At 49.8% G+C, this 18095-nt stretch overlaps 1 protein-coding gene across 7 annotated transcripts in view; it reads right to left on the bottom strand.

Annotated features, from left to right (window-relative positions):
- ADAP2 (ArfGAP with dual PH domains 2) overlaps window positions 1–15123 on the bottom strand; it is a 38354-nt gene extending 23231 nt beyond the window's left edge. For 5 of the 7 annotated variants that reach the window (XM_033184266.1, XM_033184265.1, XM_033184262.1 and 2 more), the window contains exons 1-5: window positions 14756–15123; window positions 13793–13923; window positions 9637–9728; window positions 3839–3918; window positions 1506–1618 (exon numbers count right to left, since the gene is read on the bottom strand). In XM_033184266.1, coding sequence (XP_033040157.1) covers window positions 1506–1618; window positions 3839–3918; window positions 9637–9728; window positions 13793–13923; window positions 14756–14849 — 510 coding nt within the window. In that variant the 5' untranslated portion in view covers window positions 14850–15123. Of the gene's footprint in view, window positions 1–1505; window positions 1619–3838; window positions 3919–9636; window positions 9764–10179; window positions 10308–13792; window positions 13924–14755 lie in introns of those variants that run through there. The other 2 variants (XM_033184267.1, XM_033184268.1) reach the window with 2 other exon arrangements.
- Window positions 15124–18095: the final 2972 nt, after the last annotated feature.

An 18095-nucleotide genomic window follows, 5' to 3' on the forward strand; every position in this document is an offset into this window, starting at 1 on the left:
TCCATAGAGACAGAAAGTAGGTTGTTGGTTGCCTAGGGCTAGTGGTGGGGTGAGGCAGGGGATTACAGCTAAGGGATAAGGGGTTTAAAGTTTTTAACTGAATTGTGGTGATAGTTGTACTACTCTGTGAATATACTAAAAGTCAACTGACTGCATACTTTAAATGGGTGAATTATATGGTATGTGAATTATATCTCAATAAACTGTTACCAAAAGAAATCCCGTCTTGCTGTGACCTACAAGGCCCTCCACCATGTGACTTCATCTCCCTCCACCCTTTTCCTTGCTCACTCTACACAAGTTACTCTGCCCTCCTTGATGCCCTATACCCAACAAACACACTTCTAGCTCAGGGCCGGGGCTGCAGCTTATGGTTAAGTAGTTTGTGCACTGTGTAAAAAGCTCCTAGCTGACTGGTAACTGCAAACCAGGCTTCTGATTTTTGAGACTGGGCCCCAGGGGCTGCACCCTCTTACAGGGATCATCTTTCTCAAATCGGTACAAAGGTGTAGGTGTTTGACCATACCTGTGCTCAGGGCTTCTGCACATACTGTTGCTCCCACTTCTACTCTTCCCCCACATAGCCATGTCACTCAATGCTCACATTTGTTCAGTTATCTGTTCAAATGTCACCAGAGAGGCCTTCCGTGATCACTCTGCGGCAGCACTCCCTGACTCCCTGACACACTCTCATTGTTCTCTATCTTCTCACTCTCTGCTTTTTTACTTTTTTTTTTCTTTCTTTCTTTTTGAGACAGGGTCTCACTCTGTCACCCAAGCTAGAGTACAGTGGCACAGTCTCAGCTCAATGCAGCCTCGACCTCCCATGCTCAAGCAATTCTCCCACCTCAGACTCCCTAGTAGGTGGGACTACAGGCATGCGCCACCATACAAAAGTGCATGTGCTTGACCCAGCTAATGTTTGTATTTTTTGTAGAGATGGGGTTTCACCATGTTGCCCAGGCTGATCTCAAACTCCTGAACTCAAGCAATCCCCCTGCCTCAACCTCTTCCTAAAGTGCTGGGATTACAGGTGTGAGCTACTATGCGCAGCCGCTTCTATTTTACTTTATAAAACTATTGCCTCCTGGTATATTATATATTGATGTTTTGATTATGGAGTTCTTTCCTTTCACTAGACTGAAAGCTCCCTGAGAACAAGAGTTTTGTTTAGTTCCCTGCTGTATCCTCAGTGCCTAGAATAATGTCTAGCACACAGTAGATACTCAATAAATATTTCTTAAGTGAATGAATAAATGAAGCAAGACCAAGTGGTCATCAAAGGGTTAAACACGGACCTGTCTAAGCCGATTCTAGGTGGACAGAAATTGTGAGTTTTTAGTGGGCTGGTTTACTATGTAACCAAGGAAAAGTAGCCAAATGTTGTGCCTAACTCTCAGGGGTTGAGATTATCTACAAGAAAAGGCACCACTGATTAGAATGTAGACCTTAGTTGAGTGAGAGTGCTCAGGAAGGCACCTGCTCGCGTGGGTCTGGCATCTTACCCCTTCTTTTGTGTAGTACTTCAGGAGGCCTTCTCTTGCCAGAAGTACAAACCTCCTTCTCAGAAACTGTGAGTTGTCCCTTCCTCGCTTCCACAGGAATCCTTCTCGGTTACCTTAAGCAGCAAGGATGACAAAGAGTGAACACATGTGACCTTAAGATGCACAAGCAGCTCAGGAATCTCTGAGGTTCTCAAGGGTGGAATGAGCCTTCCATCTGCTGCCAAAATATCTCCACTCAAACTTCCCTATTTCAGCTGCAGTACACGAGGATCCTGTCTGGGGCCAATTTTGTGATGTCTTCTCACTCCAGGGGCACTTCCCACTGCCTAAAACCTTCCTTCCTTGACCTTCTGTGTATCAGGCTGTCTCATAAGAAGACCCTTAAGAAGGCAAAGTCCTGAGATACTGGACTGATTCTGAAAGACACCTAAATACATACTCAATCATATGGTCCTGCCCAACTTCTTGTTGACATCAACCTAATGAGACTTTAGAAATAAGGCCGGGCGGTGGCTCATGCCTGTAATCCCAGCACTTTGGGAGGCTGGGGCGGACGGATCACGAAGTCAGGAGTTCAAGACCAGCCTGACCAACATGATGAAACCCCGTCTCTACTAAAAATACAAAAATTAGCTGGGCATGGTGGCACATACCTGTAATCCCAGCTACTCAGGAGACTGAGGCAGGAGAATCACTTGAACCCGGGAGGGGGAGATTGCAGTGAGTCAAGATTGCGCCACTGCACTCTAGTCTGGGTGACAGAGTGAGACTCTATCTCGGAAAAAAAAAAAGAAGAGAAAGAAACAATGAGTGCCCTCCAGGCATCTGCTGGTTTGAAGAATAATTTATGGGCTGGGTGCAAGGGCTCACGCCTGTAATCTTGACACTTTGGGAGGCCAAGGCAGACAGATCATTTGAAGTCAGAATTCGAGATCAGCCTGGCCAACATGGCAAAACCCTGTCTCTCCTAAAAATATAAAAATTAGCCAGGTGTGGTGCTGCGTGCCTGTTCCCAGCTACTCGGGAGACTGAGGTACGAGAATCACTTGAACCTGGGATGTGGAAGTTGCAGTGAGCCGAGATCATGCCACTGCACTCCAGCCTGGGTAATAGAGTGAGACTCTGACTCAATAAATAAATACATAATAAATAGAATCATTTGTGGTCCTGGTAGCCAGGGGAGCTGAGCACTGCCTCTGGCCCTCTAAGAATGGTTTTGTATACTTTACTGTCTGGGTCAGAGTCAACTTGGACTCAGGACAGGAGGGGTGAAACTGTCACAGATCCAAGGCCACAGAAGAGGTTGTACCCTGCACAATGGTCGAAAGAGAGGCTGAATTTAAGCCCATGCTCCTCACCAAGCCTTGAGCTGCACTAGGAACAAAGTTCACCAGGAGCAGGGACATCTTTTCCTAATTGGTTTATCCAGTGGAGGAGTCTTCCTGCAATTTATATTAAGAGTCTGACACTGGGCATGGTGGCTCATATCTGTAATCCCAGAACTTTGGGAGGCTGAGGTGGGCAGATCATGAGGTCAGGAGTTCAAGACCAGCCTGGCCAACATGGTGAAACCCCATCTCTACTAAAAATACAAAAACTAGTCAAGCATGATGCTGTAATCCCAGCTACTCAGGAGGTTGAGGCAGGAGAATCTGAATCCGGGAGGCAGAGGCTGCAGTGAGCTAAGATCATGCCACTGCACTCCACCCTGGGCAACAAGAGCATGACTCCATCTCAAAAAAAAAAAAAGAAAGAAAGAAAGAAAAGAAAAAGAGTCTGGCTGGGCACAGTGGCTCACGCCTGTAATCTCAGCACTTTGGGAGGCCAAAGTGGGAGGATCACTTGAGTTCAGGAGTTCAAGACCAGCCTGGGCAACATGGTGAAACCCCATCTCTACCAAAAAAAAAAAAAAAAAAAACCCCACAAAAATTTGCCAGGTATGGTGGCATGCGCCTGTAGTCCCAGCTAGTTGGGAGGCTGAGGTGGGAGGATCATGTGAGCCTGGGAGATTGAAGCTGCAGTGAGCTGTGATCGTGCCACTGCACTCCAGGCTGGACAATAGAGTAAGACCCTGTCTCAAAAAAAAAGTCTGTACACACTTGTGATGCTGCAAAGACCTGAGACAAATATGCTTCTCTGCTACTCAGAGCATAAAGCCCCATGAGCTGATGTGTTGTTATTTCAAAGTCAGAAGAACCCACACCTTGGCCTCTGTGGCCAGAGTGAGAACAGCAGGCATCTCTTGGATGGATCCTGCTCCTAATATTTAGGCACTTTGTCTTTCTAGAGCTCATTAAAACATAGATTTCAAAAGATGATGGAAATAACTTTACCTGGGAGTGAGATGGTTTCCCCGTCAGCCATAAATTCCCGTCTCTCATACTTAGCTCGAATCCATTGTTCCTTTAAGACCCTAAAAAGAGAGAGCCTGTGGTCAGCTGCGTTTGATGCATTCTCTTTTTTTTTTTTTTTTTTTTTTTTTGAGACAGGGTTTCACTCTGTTGCCCAGGCTGGAGTGCAGTGGTGTGATCATGGCTCACTGCAGCCTAGACCTCCTAGACCCAGGTGATCCTCCCACCTCAACCTCTTAAGTAGCTGGGACCACAAGCATGCGCCACCACACCCGGCTAATTTTTAAATTTTTGTAGAGATGGGGATCTCCCTATATTGCCTAAGCTGGTCTTGTACTCCAGGGCTCAAGCGATCCTTCTGCCTCAGCCTCCCAAAGTGCTGGGATTACCACCATGCCTGGACTGATGCATTCTTTTCCAAGACCTTGCATTTGAGGGTGGGTACATCACAGCAGTGCCTCACTGCCTGCTCCAGCTACCTAGGATTCGTCAGCCTCCGTACTATTAACATTCGGGGTTGGAGAATTCCTTGTTGTGCTGTCCTGTGGGTTGTCCCATGCTCCATAGAATGTTTAGCAGCATTTCTGGCCTCTACCTATTAGATGCTAGTAGAACCCCTCCCCAGCTGTGGTACCCAAAAATGTCTTCAGGCATTGCCAAATGTCCTCTGGGGAAATTATTTCTCCCAGTGGCCTATATGAGAACCACTGAGCTGTTCCAATCCCAGTATCAGCTCTCTAGGTCAATGAAACAGATACTGGCTCCCCTGGACCATCGACACCACCTGTTCCCACTGCGTGTTCATGAGCTTAGGCAGGAGAGTCCAGGAGCCTCTTCCTGTGCCTGCCCATGAAGTCTGAGCAGGCTACACTGGACAGAGCAGTCATCTTAGGATCCGACCACCTGGGACCTGGTCTCACTCTATCATTTATCCACCATGTGACCATGAGCAAGTTACCCAACTCCTCTGAATTTGGGGAACAGGCCACTATTGTTATACTCACTTAGCCCTCAGGGTTGTTGAGAGGTTTAAATGTATATAAAGGGCCTAGCACCTACTCAGCACATAGTAGGTGTTTAATGTGACCTCAATCAGAAATTGTCATCCATGAGTCCTGCAGAAAAACCATGCAGCCGAGAGTGGAGTTATTTTATTTATTTATTTATTTATTTATTATTTATTTATTTATTGAGACGGAGTCTCGCTCTGTCCACCAGGCTGGAGTGCGGTGGCGCTATCTCGGCTCACTGCAAGCTCCGCCTCCCGGGTTCCCGCCATTCTCCTGCCTCAGCCTCCCGAGTAGCTGGGACTACAGGCGCCTGCCACGGCGCCCGGCTAACTTTTTTTTTGTATTTTTAGTAGAGACGGGGTTTCACCGTGGTCTCGATGTCCTGACCTTGTGATCCGCCCGCCTTGGCCTCCCAAAGTGCTGGGATTACAGGCGTGAGCCACCGCGCCCGGCCAAAGAGTGGAGTTATTTTAATTGTTTGGTTCCCACTCACTTTTTCAGGGAAATGTTCCAAGGTGTATATGACCTTACCCCATAACCACAAGAATGACCTAGAGCTGGGCATCTGGCCCAACCTAGTAGGTCAGAGCTCTTTGCTGCTCTGGGCTGTGTGGACCGAGAGGGTCAAAAGTGAAGGAGACATTGATGGAGCTTTCTCCAGAGCCACGCTGGAAGGTATAGCCTGGCACCTGCTTGTGGCCTTGCTGCCAGCTGCGTGAAGGAAGCCTGGCTGAGAGAAGGAGGAAAGAGAGCCAGAGAGAGTGTGAGAGACCTGAAGGTGTTGGAGCTCCTGACTCGGTCCTTCCTGAGGCCAGCTCCACCACTGTCCTTCTGGTAGTCTGATCCCCAGAACCCACAAAATCATCTTTTTCTTATGCTGGTTTAAATTGGGTTTCTGCCGGGCGCGGTGGCTCAAGCCTGTAATCCCAGCACTTTGGGAGGCCGAGACGGGCGGATCACGAGGTCAGGAGATCGAGACCATCCTGGCTAACACGGTGAAACCCCGTCTCTACTAAAAAATACAAAAAACTAGCCAGGCAAGGTGGCGGGTGCCTGTAGTCCCAGCTACTCGGGAGGCTGAGGCAGGAGAATGGCGTAAACCCGGGAGGCGGGGCTTGCAGTGAGCTGAGATCCGGCCACTGCACTCCAGCCTGGGCGACAGAGCGAGACTCCGTCTCAAAAATAAATAAATAAATAAATAAATAAATAAATAAATAAATAAATAAATTGGGTTTCTGGCCAGGCGCAGTGGCTCACACTTGTAATCCCAGCACTTTGGGAGGCCAAGGCGGGCAGATCACTTGAAGTCAGGAGTTCAAGACCAGCCTGGCCAACATAGTGAAACTCCGGCTCTACCAAAAATACAAAAATTAGCTGGGCGTGGTGGCACGTGCCTGTAATCCCAGCTACTTGGGAAGCTGACACAGGAGAATCGCTTGAACCCACAAGGCAGAGGTTGCAGTAAGCTGAGACTATGCCACTGCACTCCAGCCTGGGTGAAAGAGCACGACTTTGTCTCAAAAATAAATAAATACACAAATAAATAAAGTTTCTAATACTTATAATCAAGAGTCCAGGCTGGGCATGGTAACTCACGCCTGTAATCCCAGCACTTTGGGAAGCCAAGGCAGGCAGATGGCTTGAGCTCAGCTCAGGAGTTTGAGACCAGCCTGGGCAACATGATGAAACCTCATCTCGACAAAAATAAAAACACAAAAATACAAAAATTAACCGGGCGTGGTGGCATGCACCTGTAGTCCCAGCTACTTGGGTGGCTGAGGTGGGAGGAGCACTTGAGCCGAGGAGGTCGGGGCTGCAGAGAGCCATGATTGTGCCACTGAACTCCAGCCTGGGCAACAGAGTGAAACTTTGTCTCTATATAAAAGAAAGAAAGAAAGAGAGAAAGAGAGAAAGAAGGAGGGAAGGAGGGAAGGAGGGAAGGAGGGAAGGAGGGAAAGAGGGAAGGAGGGAAAGAGGGAAAGAAGGAAAGAAGGAAAGAAAGAGAGAGTCCTTCCTAGTGCACAGCCCACAGATCATTGAGGAGAATCACCTGGCCCACCATGAGGGTGGAAACCTGGACACAAGATCAGAGCTGAGAGAAGGAATGGAGACCAAGGGCCACCCATCTTGGTCCTGGAGGTGGCCATTAGTACTCAGATAAAAAGGGTTAAAGTGCAGGGCTGCTGCTGGAGTCATGGCGAGTAATGTCTGTGTAGTGCCGGCAGGAAGCCTAGCATAGAGCAGGTGTTTACTGAGCGGTTGGAGCAAAGGGCAGAGTGGCAGCAGTGAGCCAAGATGAGACAGGCCCTCTCAAGTTGAGCCAGCACACCCCACAACTGGCCATGGACAGGTAGCATTCTGAAGCAGACACGGTGAAATGGATTCAAACCAGTGTGTCGGGTGGCATGTGAAAGGTTCTACGTAAGTTATCTCATGTAATCTCTACAACTACGCTATGATGCAGGCATCATTGTCTACATTTCGGAGATGAGGATGTTGACAATCAGAGAGATTTGCTGACTTGCCCACATCCTCACAGCTAGGTCACAGTAGAGCTGGGAAACAAAACTGAGGTCTTCCAAGTAGAAAGCTGTTCTTCTCCAGCCACTCCAGGTACGTTACTAGCTCTTAATTGTCTAAGCACTGAGAAATTACAAGACCACTAGGTATGGTTATATAGTCTGTGTGCTGCCCAAAAGCACCTTGCTGAGGCTCGGCAGCTGAAATGCAGCTGCTTTCTGTTTGCCAGACATACCCCCTGTGAGGCTGGGTCAGCCTAAAGGGATTCCTTCTCCCCATTTACACAAGGCCCTGTCTAGCAGTCCTGGTGGCGAGTCTAAGTCCCTGGGAAGGAGTCTCAGGCTCAGGCAGTCAGATCTGCAGAGGTCCAGGGCCACTAGGTACCAGTGCCACACTAACCCTCACCTCCAGGGGACCTGAACCCTCCTGCTGCTTCAAAGTGCCCCTCTTATATTGAATTCTCCCAATGCCATGACACAGTCACCCAGACCCTGCTGTCAGACAGGCTAGACCAGTTCTGCCTCCACAAACCTCAGGTTTTTTCATCTATAGCATAAGGATAATAGCAGTACTTGTAGGGTTGTTGAGAGAATTAAACAAACACATGCACAAAAGCATTTTGCATAGGACCTAGTACTTAAGCAAAGCTCAATAATATTAGTAGCTTTTTTTTCTTTTGAGACAAAGTCTCACTCTGTTGCCCAAGCTGGAGTGCAGTGAAGTGATCTCTGCTCACTGCAACCTCCACCTCCCGGATTCAAGCGATTCTCCTGCCTTAGCCTCCCAAGTAGCTGGGACTATAGGCACACGCCACCACGCCCAGTTAATTTTTTTATTTTTAGTAGAGACGGGGTTTCACCATGTTGGCCAGGCTGGTCTTGAACTCCTGGCCTCAAGCGATCTGCCCGCCTTGGCCTCCCAAAGTGCTGGGATTACAGGCATGAGCCACCGCACCCGGCCTTTTTTTTTTTTTTTTTTTAAGACAGAGTCTCGTTCTGTTGCCCAGGCTGGAGTGCAGTGGAGCGATTTTGGCTCAATGCACCCTCCGCCTCCGGGTTCAAACAATTCTCGTGCCTCAGCCTCCCAAGTAGCTGGAACTACAGGCATGAGCCACTGCATCCAGCCAGTAGCTAATTTTTTTTTTTTTAATGCTAGGTCTCACTCTGTCACTCACACTAGAGGGCAGTTACACATGTGATCCTAGCTCAATCTGGGCTCAAGCAGTCCCCCTACCTCAGTCTTCTTAGTAGCTCAGACTATAGCCATGTGCCACTATGCCCTGGCTAAGTTTATTTTATTTTATTTTTTGTAGAGACAGGGTCTTGTTATATTGCTCAGGCTGGCATTGAACTCCTGTCTTCAAGCGATCCTTCCACCTCAGCCTCCCAAAGTGCTAGGATTACAGGCACTGGCCATTGTGCATGGCTATTATTCTTATTTTTATGGTTATTATTTAGGGATCTGCAGCTCAGGCAAGTTGTTCAGAGCCAACCCGAGCTGAGGTGGCAGAGCCCTGGACATATTTCTCACTCTTTTTTTTTTTTTTTTTTTTTTTGAGACAGAGTCTCGCTGTGTTGCCCAGACTGGAGTGCAGTGGTGCCATCTCGGCTCACTGCAAGCTCTGCCTCCTGGGTTCACACCATTCTCCTGCCTCAGCCTCCCAGTAGCTGGGACTACAGGCGCCTGCCACCACACCCAGCTAAAATTTTTTTGTATTTTTAGTAGAGACAGGGTTTCACCGTGTTAGCCAGGATGGTCTCGATCTCCTGACCTCGTGATCTGCCCACCTCGGCCTCCCAAAGTGCTGGGATTACAGGCGTGAGCCACCACGCCCGGCCAGCCCTAGATATATTTATCTAAAGAAAGTAGCTGAAACACACTTGGTCTAGTAAGATACTAGTGTTTATCCCCTCTATCAAGTTAGCCACCATCTGTAAGCTACAAGAATGTCACAGGCAGAGATCATAGAGAAAAATCATAGAGATCATAGAGAAGAATCCTCCATTTAAGAGCTGTGGAAACTGAGACCCAGAGAAAGGAAGAGACACGCCCAAGCAATAGAGGCAGAAAGAGGCTTATACCAGTCTTCCCATGTACTCTGTGTGATGGTATCCAGTGCTTTCCTGCATCTCCCTGCGCACTACGCCCATAGAAGAGACCACCACAGATGAAGACATCAAAGATGGAGAGTGGGGGGAGGTGGAACCAGGACAGCCCCCTTACCCAGTCCCTAAGGAATCACCCACTCACAGGCAGTCGTTGGCCTGGGGGATGTAGTAGAAAGCTGGGACTCTGGCTTCGAACTTGGCCTTCACACGGAGGTTCCCATTGTGGGTCATAAACTGCAAGACAACAGCAACTTGGGGTAATATTAGACCTTGAAAAAAACGTGAAATGAAACTATGAGGCCGCTGACTTAGGCTGAGTCAGAAGAAACTGCCTCCAAGAAGGAGATGTCCCACTGGGCTTGGTCATCCATACTGCCGGGAAGCCCCAGCCTGTAACAATCACGGGCAGATATAACCATGCCTCATATGGGCACAGGATTCCACAGTGCTCACACATCAGCTCACTGGGTCCTCTCAGCCGTTTTCATATCACTGTACCCATTTTACAGATGAGTCAACTGAGGTTCAGACAGGTTCAGTGACTTGTTTAAGGAAACACAGCTATAAGTGGAGAACTGGGATTTGAACCCAGACCTGACTCCAAAGCTCACATTCTTCCTATCATGACTTCCACAGATGGCCAGGACCCATAGCAGCCCTGAAAGTCTACAGGAGATAAATGTACCTGGAGGACAGAAGAAGTGGGTGCTGGCTTCATGGAGTGCATAGGTCAGGATGATTAGTAGGGCCCTTTGGCACCCAAGAGACCCAGAGGCTGATGCACCAAAAGTGACCCTGGCAGCAGTGGCATAGCTGGTATGAGGGCAGAAGTGGGAAGAAACACCAGGTGTTTAATTCACATGGCTTGGGCATCTCCTTTGCAGGAGAGGAGCATTGCTCCTCTTTTCCTCTGCAGGGGCTGCTAGGCTGTATCGCCAGCTTTGGATCCCAACAGAGCAGGATTCAAATCCTGACTGCCATTTATTTGATAAGCCACCCTGAGAATCTCACCTGTAAAAATGAAGAAAACGGCCAGGTACAGTGGCTCACACCTGTAATCCCAGCACTGTGGGAGGCCAACGCTGGGGATCACTTGAGGTCAGCGGTTTGAGACTAGCCTGACCAACATGGTGAAACCTTGTCTCTACTAAAAAAATACAAAACATTGGCCAGGACACAGAAGGGTGAGGCAGGATAATTGCTTGAACCCGGGAGGCAGAGGTTGCAATGAGCCAAAACCGTGGCACTGCCCGCAAGCCTAGGCATGTCAGTGCCCTCAAGCCGAGACTCTGTCTCAAATAAATAAATAAATTAGCCAGGTGTGGTGGTGCACACCTGTAATCCTAGCTATTCGGGAGGCTGAGGCACAAGAATTGCTTGAACCTGGGAGGAGGAGGTTGCAGTGAGCCAAGATCACACCACTGCACTCCAACCTGGGCAACAGAGTGAGTAAGACTCCGTCTCAAAAAAAAAAAAAAAAGAAAAAAGAAAGGAAAGAAAAGAAAAGAAGAAGAGGAAGAAAAAGAAAGAGGAGGAGGAAGAGAAGGAGGAGGAGAAAAAATAACAGGGAGTTGGGCGCTGTGGCTCACACCTGTAATCCCAGCACTTTGGGGGGCTGAGGCAGGTGGATCACCTCAGGTCAGGAGTTCGAGACCAGCCTGGCCAACATGGTGAAACCCCATCTCTACTAAAAATACAAAAAATTAGCCGGGCATGGTGGCAGGCGCCTGTAATCCCAGCTACTCAGGAGGCTGAGGCAGGAGAATCACTTGAACCCGGGAGGTGGAGATTGCAGTGAGCTGAGATTGCGCCACTCACTGCACTCCAGCCTGGGTGACAGAGTGAGACGCCATCTCAAAAAACAAAACAAAACAAAACAAAATGCTGGGCGCGGTGGCTCACGCCTGTAATCCCAGCACTTTGGGAGGCCAAAGCAGGCAGATCACCTAAGGTCAGGAGTTTGAGACCAGCCTGACCAACAGGGTGAAACCCTGTCTCTAGTAAAAATTCTACTAAAAATACAAAATTAGCCAAGCGTGGTGGTGCATGCCTATAATCCTAACTACTCAGGAGGCTGAGGCACAAGAATCACTTGAACCCCAGAGGCAGAGGTTGCAGTGATCCAAGATCGCACCATTGCACTCCAGCCTGGGCAACAAGAGTGAAACTCCATCTCAAAAAAAAAAAAGAAAGAAAGAAAGAAAAAAGAAAATATAATATGGGAGTTATAAGGTGCAAATAAAATCCTTCAGGTTTATGTGCTGGTTTACTGGTTTCCAGCCTTTCTCCTGCACTAGAATGTAAGCTCTGTATGGCCAGGGACCTTATCTTGTTCATTGTTCTCTCCCAAGATCCAGTACATAGTAAAGTCACACTAAAGCCTCCAGTCCAGTGCTGTCTAGCACAGTACCTGGCACAGAGTGGGCACTCAGTAAATGTCAGCCTGCTTCCCCAAAAGTCCTGGAAACCCTCAGCCAACCCGCACAGTGCAAAACTGCCTGCTCTCTGGAGGTTTTCTGACCAAAATGGAATTCCCATGCAGGCTGAGGGTATCTTCCACCCCCAGAGGGCAGAAGAGCAAAGTGGTCCTCTTTCTGCCTAGGGGGAAAGGAGGAGGACTTTAGACCACGAATCAGGTTATTTCCCTTCCCCCAGTGCAAGACTTCACTAATCATAACTTTTTTGTTTGTTTGTTTGTTTGTTTGTTTGTTTTTTGAGGCAGGGTCTCACTCTCACCCAGGCTGGAGTGCAGTGGTGCCATCTTGGCTCATTGCAGCCACACCCTCATAGGCTCAGGTGATCTTCCCACCCCAGCCTCCCAAGTATCTGGGATGACAGGCACATGCCACCACACCCAGCTAATTTTTATATTTTTTGTAAAGACAAGGCTTCACCATGTTGCCCAGGCTGCCCTTGAACTTCTGGGCTCAAGCCATCAACCAGCCTCAGCCTCCAAAATGCTGGGATTATAGGTATGAGCCACCACACCCGTCCAACAGCAACTGTTAACTGACTACTTTCTTTGTGTCTGGACTGAGCCTACAATGCTGTGAAATTGGTGGTGGTGGCCAGGCGCAGTGGCTCATGCCTGTAATCCCAGCACTTTGGGAGGCCGAGGTGTGTGGATTACCCAAGGTCAGGAGTTCGAGACCAGCCTGACCAACATGGCAAAACCCCCGTCTCTACTAAAAATTAATACAAAAATTAGCTGGGCATGGTGGTGGGTGCCTGTAATCCCAGCTACTCAGGAGGCTGAGGCAGGAGAATCGCTTGAACCCCAGAGGCAGAGGTTGCATTGAGCCGAGATTGCGCCATTGCACTCCAGCCTGGGCGACAAGAGCGAAACTCCGTCTCAAAAAAAAAAAAAAAAAAGGAAGAAAGAAAAAAAGAGAAATGGTGGTGGTATCCCTTGAATACAGATGTGGAAACTGAGGGTCCACAGCTAGGTCTAAGTACCTAGCTTGGGGTCTCCCAGTTTACAGGTAAGCAAATGATGGCCAGGAGTAGTGGCTCAGGCCTGTAATCCCTGCACTTTGGGAGGCCGAAGTGGTGGATCACCTGAGGTCAGGAGTTCGAGACCAGCATGACCAACATGGTGAAACACCATCTCTACTAAATACAAAAAAATTAGCCGGGCGTGGTGGCACGCGCCTGTAATCCCAGCTGTTTGAGAAGCTGAGGCAGGAGAATTACTTGAACCCGGGAGGCGGCAGTTGCAGGGAGCCAAGATTGCTCCACTGCACTCCAGCCTGGACAACACAGCAAGACTCCGTCTCAAAAAAAAAAAAAAGGGCCGGGCGCGGTGGCTCAAGCCTGTAATCCCAGCACTCTGGGAGGCCAAGACGGGCGGATCACAAGGTCAGGAAATCGAGACCATCCTGGCTCACCCGGTGAAACCCCGTCTCTACTAAAAAAATATAAAAAACTAGCCGGGCGAGGTGGCGGGCGCTTGTAGTCCCAGCTACTCGGGAGGCTGAGGCAGGAGAATGGCGTAAACCCGGGAGGCGGAGCTTGCAGTGAGCTGAGATCCGGCCACTGCACTCCAGCCTGGGCGACAGAGCGAGGCTCCATCTCAAAAAAAAAAAAAAAAAAAAGAAAAAAAAAGGAAGCACATGATGGAGCCAGAATTTGAACTCAAGGCCTCTGTCTAAGCTGCCATCTTATAGGCTGTGTTTCCTCTAGCTAGATTTGCCCCTCTCTGGGTCTCAGTTTCCCCCTCTGTAGAACGGGATCCCCCTGCCTATTGGCTCCACTCCAGCTCCGCAGTTCCACGGCTCTCCACGGGCATGCCTTTCTACCTCCACAATACTGTCGTCCCAGAAGTCAAGTCGCACGGATTTAACTCTGCTGATGTCAGGGAAGTTACGGTGGACACCGCAGCAGTTGAGACAGATGAAGATCCCCAGCTTGTAAGAGGCCCAGTCGGGATCTGCAGGGGGAGAGGTAGGAGAGGAGCTGAGCGGAAAGCGCGGCGAAAAACCAGGGCTGGGATCGGGGCGCTGGGGCAGGCGGGGCGCCCCTTCTCCCACCTAAGGCGAACTAAGCGGCCAGCCTGCACTTTCTGGTTAGCCCACCGGCCGCTGCGCGGCGACCGGGGTGAAGATCCTGGAAGCAGTCCAGGGCCCGGGGAGAGAGTCTGAGGTGGCGCGACGTGGAAGTGACGGGACTTAGAGGGAACCGAGAGGAGAGAGCGGGGGACGCACCGAGGGGCTCAGCGCGGAGCTGCAGGTTGGGAGGCTGTCAGGGGGCCCTCGGCGTCAGCGGGGTGGGGCGCTGGGGAGTCCTTCGGGGGGCGTCCGGGAGCGGGCAGGGGGCACAGGACGGTAGGGGGCCTGGGCCCGACCTCTAGCCCTAGCTGGGATGTCTGAGTCCGAGGGCTGGGGTCGCGCCTGGGTGCGCAGACACCGAGAGCCCGGACCCGGGTGGTCGGGTGCCTGGCCAGGGAAGAAAGCGGGACCGGCAGGGCTCCCGGCTGCCAGCTTTCGTGTCGGGCTCCAAGCACGTGGGAAGATCCGCGTCTGGTCCCGCGAGGGGAGCAGAGCCTAGGCTCGGAGGGGCCGGGGCCGGGGCCGGGTGCGGAGAAGGCCCTCGGGGCTCGCGTGAGAGGTTCACGATGTGGGTGGGAGGGGTCCGGGCCCGCAGGTCCCACGTCTGGGTCCAGCGGGGGCCGAGGGCGGGACCCGGTGGTGCCGAGGGGAGGAGTCGCGTGGGCCAGGGGTCCGGTCGGGGGTCTCGCGCTGCCCGCGCTGCCGCGCCCTTACCTGCCGCCCCGCAGTCGGCGCAGTGCGCGTTGCCTGTGTCCGGCGCCCGCAGCAGCTCCAGCAGCCGCTTCTTGTTGGGCTCGCGGTCGCCCATGGCCGGCCCGGCGGCCTCAGAGGGGCTCAGCCCATGGCCCGTGCGCTCGGCCCGGCAGGTGGAGAGGGACCCGGCCGCAACGCCTCAGCCAGGCCCGGGAGGCCGCCAGCCCCGCCCCGCCCCGTCAGGACTGTCCGCCCCTCCCTCGGCGGGTCCAGTCCGGCCCCGAGCTCCGCCCACGCGCGGGAAGGGACAGGAGCCCGCAACTTGGAGTCTAACGCACTGGCCCGAGATCAAATCGTGGCCTGTCACTTGGTAGCTGCGAGACTGTGGAAACCTATTCAACCTCTCTGGGTCTCAGTTTCCACGTCTAGGAAAGAGGAACAAGGGCATATGTCTGCATCTCAGCGCTTCTTGAAAAATTAACCAGAATCTAACTTCTGTTAAAACGTTCTGTTAATGTAAGATCTTACATCTATTTGGAGACGTATTTATATGCAAATGCCACCTCCTCAGGAAGCCCTCTGTGATACCCAGCCTGGAGTAATCTCTCCAGCCTCTGAGCCTCCAAGAATACTGTTGTAGTATCTGTCAATTTCCTTTGGCCCTGAGCACTTTCTATTTACCATGCATCACGGTTATTTATATACTTGTGTTAATTCCACTCTCTGACCCCAGACACATACACATGCCCACACCAGGGAGTTTGACGTCAGCAGTTTTATGTCTGTATTCCATATGGCTCCTATAAATGATACCTGCACATTTTTAGAAGTCCAACTAATAGTCGCATGATTTTGTTCACCAGAAAAGTGTGGTTTCACCAAGGTGGACACAGCCAGGCACTTTAACCTGTGAAGTTCCATCACCGTGAGGTGAAGGCAGGTTATATAGGTGGTCTTAAATTCCGGCATTTCATTAATCCTGTTTCCCTCTCCCCCATCTTTGTTAATCCTTGACATCATCTTCAGTGACTCATGGGCCTCCTGGTGAAATACATACTGCACATACTTGCCATCTCCTCTGTAGGTTAATATCTGTCTATCATAGGCATATGGCTTAATGCATCTGTGTGCATTAAGCCATATGCCTATGATAGACAGGTGTTAACCTTCAGCATAAAATCAGGTTTCCATCCTGGTGAATTGCAGCTGATGTTCTAGCTGACCTGCCCACACTCCCATTCAACATACATGCGGGCACAAGCAGACACGTGCACACACATGCACAGCAGTATGGTGTAATGGAATGAATTCAGGAATCCAGAAATTCAGGCTTTAAACGTTGACTCCTTCATTTCCACATTTCCCAACTGTTCGTCTCTGGGCAAGTTCCTTCACTTCTCTGAGCCTCCGAACCCTCAACTGTAAAATGGAGACTGTAAGATCCACTAATAGGGTCACTGAGATGGCACAAATAAACCCTCCAAACATGGTGGCCTCCTTGCTTCCCCTGCCCCTATGGGCAGCTCGTGCAATTGTCACTTGGAATGCTGTGTGTGATTCCCGTCATCCCTGGGGTGGAGGAGGTCAAGCTGCCAGGACTGAGTGGGAAGGGAGGGTGGAGAACATTACCAAGAATAGCCAGCCAGGAGGGGGTCTTGCCTGTGAGGGGGTGAGGCCTAGCCCAGGAGCAGCCACAGAGGAACCAGTGAGAGAGTCAGCTGGGGTCAGGGGGCATGGAGCTGTTTATTAAACAGGCTGAAAGATGATTCATTTCCGTTGCTTTAGATGAAAAAAGGGACAGAAATAAAACTCCCAGGAGAAAGATGGGAAAGGCAACTTAAGGTATGAAGGCAGAGGAAAGAGGGAGAGAGGGAGAAGAGGAGACAAGCTAAGGACATTTCTCCTCTGCCCAACACGGGGGCAAAATTGTGATGTTGGGGGTGCTTCCTCAGCACCCCAGCCTTCCCCAGTCTGTGCTCCTTCGCTCCTCTGACACCTTAAGTCTCACTGCCACCTCCCTGCAGTTCCCACAAAAGCCAACCCAGTTCTAAGTAGGCTTTGGTTGAATTTTAGAAATTAAAAAAAAAAAAAAAGAAAAAGAAAAAAATAGCCGGGCGCGGTGGCTCAAGCCTGTAATCCCAGCACTTTGGGAGGCCGAGACGGGTGGATCACGAGGTCAGGAGATCGAGACCATCCTGGCTAACACGGTGAAACCCCGTCTCTACTAAAAAAATACAAAAAATTAGCCGGGCGAGATGGCGGGCGCCTGTAGTCCCAGCTACTCGGGAGGCTGAGGCAGGAGAATGGCGTAAACCTGGGAGGCGGAGCTTGCAGTGAGCCGAGATCGCGCCACTGCACTCCAGCCTGGGTGACAGAGCGAGACTCCGTCTCAAAAAAAAAAAAAAAAAAAAAAAGAAAAAAGAAAAAAATAGCCAATCCAAGAGAAAATATAGTATCTCATTCATGGTGAGGAGCCAGAGATTGACAGATTCCTTTAGTTTCCCCTCTTCCTTTCCTTATTTCTGGAGGTTCCCATCAAACAGCCTTAATGTGGGATTTCAGGCATCCTCAGAGCAACACAATGTACTCTGGTGTTTTGTTTATAATGCTTTCTTTTCTTTTCCTTTCTTTTTTTTTTTCTTTTTTTCTTTTCTTTTTTTTTCTCTTTGATGGTGGTGGTAGGACAATGCTAATGAACAATTACTGAGTTTTTTTTTTACAAAAGAGTTTCACACATTTGATCATGTATGAGCTTCATGACACCCTCAGAGGGCAGCATCATATCAGGCCTCTTTGCAGAAGAGAAAGCTGAGCCTCAGTAGAGTTAAGTTACCCAAGGTCATGGAGCCAAATAAGACGCAGAACAGGGCCTAAATCCAGATCTCCTACTGTGGCTCAGTCAGCCCCAGGTGATTTGAAACCTTCTCCCTTTAGTGCATTCTGGACTTTTTTTTTTTTTTCTTTTTTTACTTAAATTGTGGTTCAATAATAAGGTTGCTCCAAAAAAAAAAAAAAAAGAAAGAAAGAAAGAAAGAAAAGAAAAAAGAAAGAAAAATATAAATTAAAACATTGAAAAAAGAAAGAAAAATATAAATTAAAACATTGTGATAAAAGCTTAACACAAAAGTTGCCATTTTAACCATTTTTTTCTTTAGGGACAAGGGTGTCACTTTGTCACTCAGACTTGAGTGCAGTGGTGCAATCAGACCTCACTGCAGCCTTGAATGCCTGGGCTCAAGTGATCCTCCTGCTTCAGCCTCCTGAGTAGCTGGGACTATGGGAGCGTACCACCAAACCCAGCTAATTTTTATTTTTCTATTTTCACAGAGATAGAGGCTTGCTTTGTTGCCCAAGCTGGACT

The sequence above is a fragment of the Trachypithecus francoisi genome, unplaced genomic scaffold (assembly GCF_009764315.1).
Source record: "Trachypithecus francoisi isolate TF-2019V2 unplaced genomic scaffold, Tfra_2.0 Lachesis_group20, whole genome shotgun sequence".
NCBI lineage: Eukaryota > Metazoa > Chordata > Mammalia > Primates > Cercopithecidae > Trachypithecus > Trachypithecus francoisi.